The sequence below is a fragment of the Symsagittifera roscoffensis genome, chromosome 3, assembly GCF_963678635.1.
Source record: "Symsagittifera roscoffensis chromosome 3, txSymRosc1.1, whole genome shotgun sequence".
Taxonomy (NCBI): domain Eukaryota; kingdom Metazoa; phylum Xenacoelomorpha; order Acoela; family Convolutidae; genus Symsagittifera; species Symsagittifera roscoffensis.
The window spans coordinates 70,647,436-70,653,435 of record NC_087064.1 but is presented as its reverse complement, the minus strand read 5'-3'; the positions used below and the strand labels follow the sequence as shown (position 1 = coordinate 70,653,435).

Sequence of the window (6,000 nt, the reverse complement as noted above, 5' to 3'; positions counted from 1 at the left end):
TTAACATAATTAGAATCGTGAGCGCAATTCTAGAAAATTGGCGTTTTTTGCCTGCAGGGCTGTTAGCAAATGCAAAATGCAAAGTAATCCACTCTATATGTGTTATTAATGCGCAGTTACCTGGATCATTTTATTTGCTGATTATATTCAAGATTCCGAGAAGGTCTACACATGACCCGAGAAGACCCAACCGCCACGAGAAGGCCCAAAGTCAAATGTAAGCCAAATTGATAAAACATCATTGAGAATCTTCTTGATGAAAACTTGGTAGAACATAGAATGACAATTGGCAACCCGTACCGAAAAATTCTTCATTTCTCACCTGAAAAACTTTTTTGTTCCGACCATTCGAAAAATGGAGAAAAACTTTGTATCTGGGTGTGTTTTACTTTTTTTTCTTTTTGTTCTCCACGCAAAATCAGGTACCACAAATATTTATCGGAATGGATCGAGTGACATATCATATTGAAGCCCTTTCAATCGTAACTCGAACGACATAAAAAAATTTCAAAAATCTTTTCAGTGTCAAAAAAACCGGAAACCTTAAAAATTTCAAAAATTTCTGCAAAAAAAAACTTTTAATAAAATTTGTTTCAATTTTTTAAATTTTTTTTAACATTTTTTCGATTTACTAGTCAATTTTCTTCAAAAGCTGTTTTCCGAATGGGCCTTTATTAGTATGACTGTCAAATATGCCGAAGTTCTTTTTTTCATTCAGATCTTGCACAGAAACCGACTATCCTTGTTTTTAATCTAAAGTTTTTCATGAAATCTTCAAATAAAGCAGGAATTTTCTCGAAATTCTTCATTTCTCATCTTATTTCAGACATAAGCTAAATATACGCTATTTCTAGCTGAAAAAAAAAGTCTTCTGGTGGAGCTCGACCCCCGACCAGCCATTGTATATACCGTTAACAGTTTTCTGGCCTCATATGTGTTTTTGTTTCTACCGCTCCTTTAATCATCTTTGCTCAAAAGGAATTGATTGTCCAACTTTTAAACCGGTCAAAGACGCCATTTTAGTTTCAACGAGTGTCAGTCAATATTTTCAAGTTGCTTTTTGCTTTAATAATTCTCGGCTTCATCATGCAATATTCAAGCCCATTGAATGAAAATCATGCGTTTTGACTCTTTATCAAAATAAATTTTAGACCTGTTTACTCACTTAATAATATAATTGTAATTAAAATTTAATTTCAGCTGCTGTTCATTCATTTCCATTCTCGGCTTCCCCGTTCCTCCTCCCGCCAGAATTCCAAGCCAATATTTAAATAAAAAAAAAACTGAATGAAAAAAAAAATTTCAAAAAACTTCATTTGACTCATTTTGTATAAACTTATCGATTGTCAACAAAAATGCTCCTCTTTTTAGGTTGGAATTTAGTTCATTTTTTGCTGTTTTTCTAAACATTTTTGTGTGTCATTAGTTGAAAGAGCAATTAGTAATATACAGGGGCGGATTTAGTGGGGGGGGGGGGGGGGGGGCGTTCGCTCCCCTTCTCCTCAGGGATTCCACACCCTGCCGACCCAACGGGTCCCCCTTTGACACTTTTTAAGAAATCCATTATAAACTAACTTTGAGGGGGAGCGCGCGCCAAAAAAACGCAATTTTTTTGTCAACATTTTTCAAAAAGTGCCCAAAAACTGCTTTTTTGAGTGTTTTTTCAAAAATTTGCTTGCGGCGCTGAAATCTGATCAATTTGGTCGACCGAAAAAAAATGTCGTCAAAATTTTCTAAAATCTTTTGAAAATCCGCCCCCCCCCCTCGAGAAAATCCTAGATCCGCCCCTGGTAATATATATTAAAAAGTTACTCGACCCAAAAATGTAGTGGCGCTAATTGTATATTGAAAGCAGACTTTTTTTTGCTGGGCCACTATTTCAGATTTAACACTGAGCTGACACCAGCCCGGATCTAGGACATTCTCGAATTTACGAATTTAACCGCGTCTCAGGTAAATTATGAAAAAAAGGATGGCCGGTTGCTCAGCAAGTAGCACAGAATGCCCCGACCATATTCATAAAAACTACAAATAAAATTTCTTCAAATTAATAAGTTCCTCAATTTAGTGCTTTTTACGTTCTTGTTATCATAAAACTATCGACGCATGTTAAAAAGTAGTAAATTGGGCATACACAAAAAAAGAATAACCAACAAAAAATTTTTAAAAAATCAAAAAAAATCGAATTTTCTTTTTTCTTACAAAATTTTTTGAAATAAAAAAAAATTCTTGCCAGATTAAGGCAAAATATAACTTTTAAATTTTTGGATCAATCAAGTTTTTTTAGCCTAAGTGACCAATTTAGCAAGTTATCTTCACTTTAAATTATCAAAATTGGACGAAAAACCAAAAGTTTCAAATCGGTTTTTCTCGACACAAGGATTTTTTTTGAAAAGTTTTGGAAGTCGCTTGAATCACAACTGAAAAGTATGAAATATCACTGAACTCAGTCCGATGATTATTTGTGGTACTTGATTTGGCGTTGAACGAAAAAACTAAAACACACCCAAATACAGAGTTTCTCCCCATTTTCAATGGTCGGAACAATAAGCCAAAATGGACCGCTAAGGACTTCATTGGCCTCGGCAAACTCCGACATGCAAAAAACATCGGGAAGCACAATATTTTTTGTTATAAGAAAAAAAATTCTTGCCAGAGAAAGGCCAAATATAGCTGTCAAATTTTTGGATCAATCAATTTTTTTTAGCCTAAGTAACCAATTTAGCAAGTTATCTTTCTTCACTTTAAACGGTCAAAATTGGACGAGACACCAAACATTTCAAATCGGTTATTCTCGACACTAGGGTTTTTGTGACAAGTTTTGGAAGTCGCTTGAATCACAACTGAAAAGGTTTCAGTATGAAATATCACTGAAATTAGTCCGATGATTATTTGTGGTACTTGATTTGGCGTGGAACAAAATGGTCGGAACAACAAGCCAAAATTGACGGCTAAGGACTTCATTGGCCTCGGCAAGCTCCGACAGGCAAAAACCATCGGGAAGCCAGGCAGGCTTCCCAGGATTCTTTTCATTTGTATCTTTTGTTTTGCTAAAGATTTTGTTTCACTTATCATGAACTTACTAGTTCCCGAGCTAAATTTACCTAGACAAAACAGACCAAAACTTATTTTCACTTACGAAATTCATTCCCGCAAAACCAGTTCGCATCAATTCAGTTATTAAGAAGAACATAAATTTTTGTTTTTGAAGCATGGCTAAAAAAACAATTTAACAAACGTTATTTGTTTGATACTACTGTGAAAGATAATTTTGTTTGCCGTTCCAAAACTGCAGAAAAACTGAAAAATGGCAAAAGTATGTCAAGTTTGAAAAAACGTTTGCTGCAAAATAAGTACAAGTTGCTCCATAATCAACTTAGTGGTATACTAGTCTAAATAATAGTAATATATCAATTTTTTGACATTGAGTGTGGGAAGACCTGCAAAAAAATGAACTTTTCAGAAAAAGTTTCATTCTCTCAGTTATCCTATGTTTTAACCAAAAACCGCTCTAGATACAGGGCTACAGATTATTCAAAGCTTCCTTATCGTACCAGCAGTTTTGTTAGTACTTTCTTCATCAACTATATATATATATATATATATATATATATATATATATATATATATCTGTTTTGGAAAGTTAAGTTTAGGTAAAGATGATGGCAAAATCACAGTTGTTTTTGTTGACTTTAGAAACTAATGAATTGTATGAAAACTAATGGTAATCTTTCTAGATACTTATGCCTAATTGTCAGCTTTTTATCACAAAAAAAGTGTCATTTAAAACACTACAAAACTTTGTAATCGAGAAAATAATTGCTCTGTCAGTGTCTTTTTGGTGGCTTTCAGATGGCTCACAGAAATTCTCTACGGGTTTATGAAAAAAAAGCGCGTAACAACGCTTTTAACGAAATATATTCCAGTATTGTTGGAGAGCAAAAACAGAATGTAACATTTTTGTAGTAGTCACTAGTAATAATACAGTTCTGACGTTTTTTCGTGTACATTCTCTAGCCAGATTTAAAAAGAAACAGAGTAAAATTTTGATTCAACTCTGATCAATAACTTAAAAATTACTAAAAACTCATGTTTTACATGAACAGTTCTGATAAACACTGTGGCTTATTCCGTGTTTTCAGCTGCATGTTTTATGCGGCGTCAAAGGGTTTAAGATTCGTAGCAAAAAATATCAATATGAGCTTATGTCAAGGTTTTGCTATTTGATAGTAGATAATTTTTCAAAATGTTGGTGAGAGGTCCTTGAGATAACATTTGTTGCAGTCGTTGTAACTCAAAATTAACTTTGAAAATAGAATTTATATAGTTTTTGCTGCTGTTAAATAGTCTTACGTAAATCTTAATTTTTTATCCACAACTGTTAATATATCTTCAACATACCAGACTCGTTCAGTTGCCACTGCATGTTTTGAAACTCTTTTATATTGCCAGTATGTCTTGAAACTGACATTGTTTGGAAAACTGGATTCAGGAAATAAAAACACCTGTAAAAGAAGCTTAAAAAGAAATCACACTGATTACTTACGGAATCCATTTTTTGGAAAAAAACCGACTGTACACGATAGTTTTTTCCCATTCCAAAATTGAACCATTTATTTTGTCATTCTGGAAAAAAAATCACATCTTCTATTTTTTCGAAAAAACATATCAATTTAATAAACTCTTGTTGATGTTCTAAAGCTCCGGTAAGAAAGGTAGTTGTAGATATAACCAAAACTTTTTGCGTACATGTGACTCCCCCAATCTCTTAGTATTTTTGCTAAAGTATTTTTTAATATAATTATCTGTGTTTTGCAAAGTTATTGTTCTCGCTTTTGATTAAATCACAAACAAAAGCAAACATTATTCCAATTTTTTTTAAACCATATTCAGAGACACTACTATAATTTGAAAGTGTCGTTTTTATTATAAAATTGTTATTCGCTCTAACATTTGGTGGCTTTTCAAAAACATTTACCCATTTGATGGATTTAATGTGCTTTGACAATTCATACAAGCTGAATTAGCAAATTAAGACAGATTTACTAAGAGATCTTTTTATTAAATTAAGAAAGATTTATGACTCGCATCACTCAAAACCCCCTCAGTAATCTTTTATAATAAAAAAGGTTCGTTAAACTTTTTCAGAGCCGAGAAAATTTTCAATTCGATTTTGCTTCTCAGGCTAGCTTTGCGATGAGGAAATGAAGAAACCATTTTGCTATTGTACAACAGTATCAAGAGGCAAGTAAACTTCAGATCTAATCTTTTTTTTTCCCGAGCCGTAATAAAAAATTTAGAAAAACTCGTTAATTATTGCTTTTTCTGTATTATCCCAGTGATCGCTATTTTCCAGCGCTGACTCATGTATAATTCAGAGTTTGTTGCATAGACAAAACTGCGATTTTTCACAGCTATTTCAGTAATGATTCCGTAGAAAATCATCGCTAAAACTTAAGAAATTTTAACTCCAATCTAGTACCTTTCAAATGAGAGTTGTATCTGATAAGAATTGATAGCGCAGAGGTAGCCTACAGGTCTATAAATCTTAAGGATAGAAGATCGAACACCTCTAGAGAACTCTTTTTTCTCATTTTGATAGGTTTTTTATCGCTGTTTCATCGCTGAAAATAAGCCAAATTAGCGATATTTATCGATGAAATTTGCTACTGTGACAATGAACATCGATAATTCATTGATGGCGATCGCTGCTTTTTTTTCCACTTTTTTCGCTAATTTTCAATGTGAGCTCAACCCGGGAAGCGAAACATCATTTTAACATTTGATATCAGCCATTGATTCATATCGTGAGATTCTTGAATATAAATAAACCAGCTGAATTATCAAATTACCGAAAATGCAAACCAGGCAGAAGTCACTTCAAATGAACAAAACTTCCACGACTTTCTTAGTTGTTACAGAAGGATTTCAGAGTTTTTTTAAAACATTTTTAATTGTCGGCTGGTTTTTATGGTAGCTGGTTTATACTTTGGCTGCATA

The 6,000-nt window shown here is 33.1% G+C and overlaps 1 protein-coding gene across 2 annotated transcripts in view; it reads left to right on the top strand.

Moving 5' to 3' along the window:
- The first annotated feature begins 1,289 nt into the window (after window positions 1–1,289).
- The window catches only part of LOC134841483 (neuronal acetylcholine receptor subunit beta-4-like), a 35,363-nt gene continuing 30,652 nt past the window's right edge, over window positions 1,290–6,000 (top strand). The window contains exon 1 of one of the 2 annotated variants that reach the window (XM_063857506.1): window positions 1,290–1,371. In XM_063857506.1, coding sequence (XP_063713576.1) covers window positions 1,356–1,371 — 16 coding nt within the window. In that variant the 5' untranslated portion in view covers window positions 1,290–1,355. Of the gene's footprint in view, window positions 1,372–5,087; window positions 5,245–6,000 lie in introns of those variants that run through there. The other variant, XM_063857504.1, reaches the window with a different exon arrangement.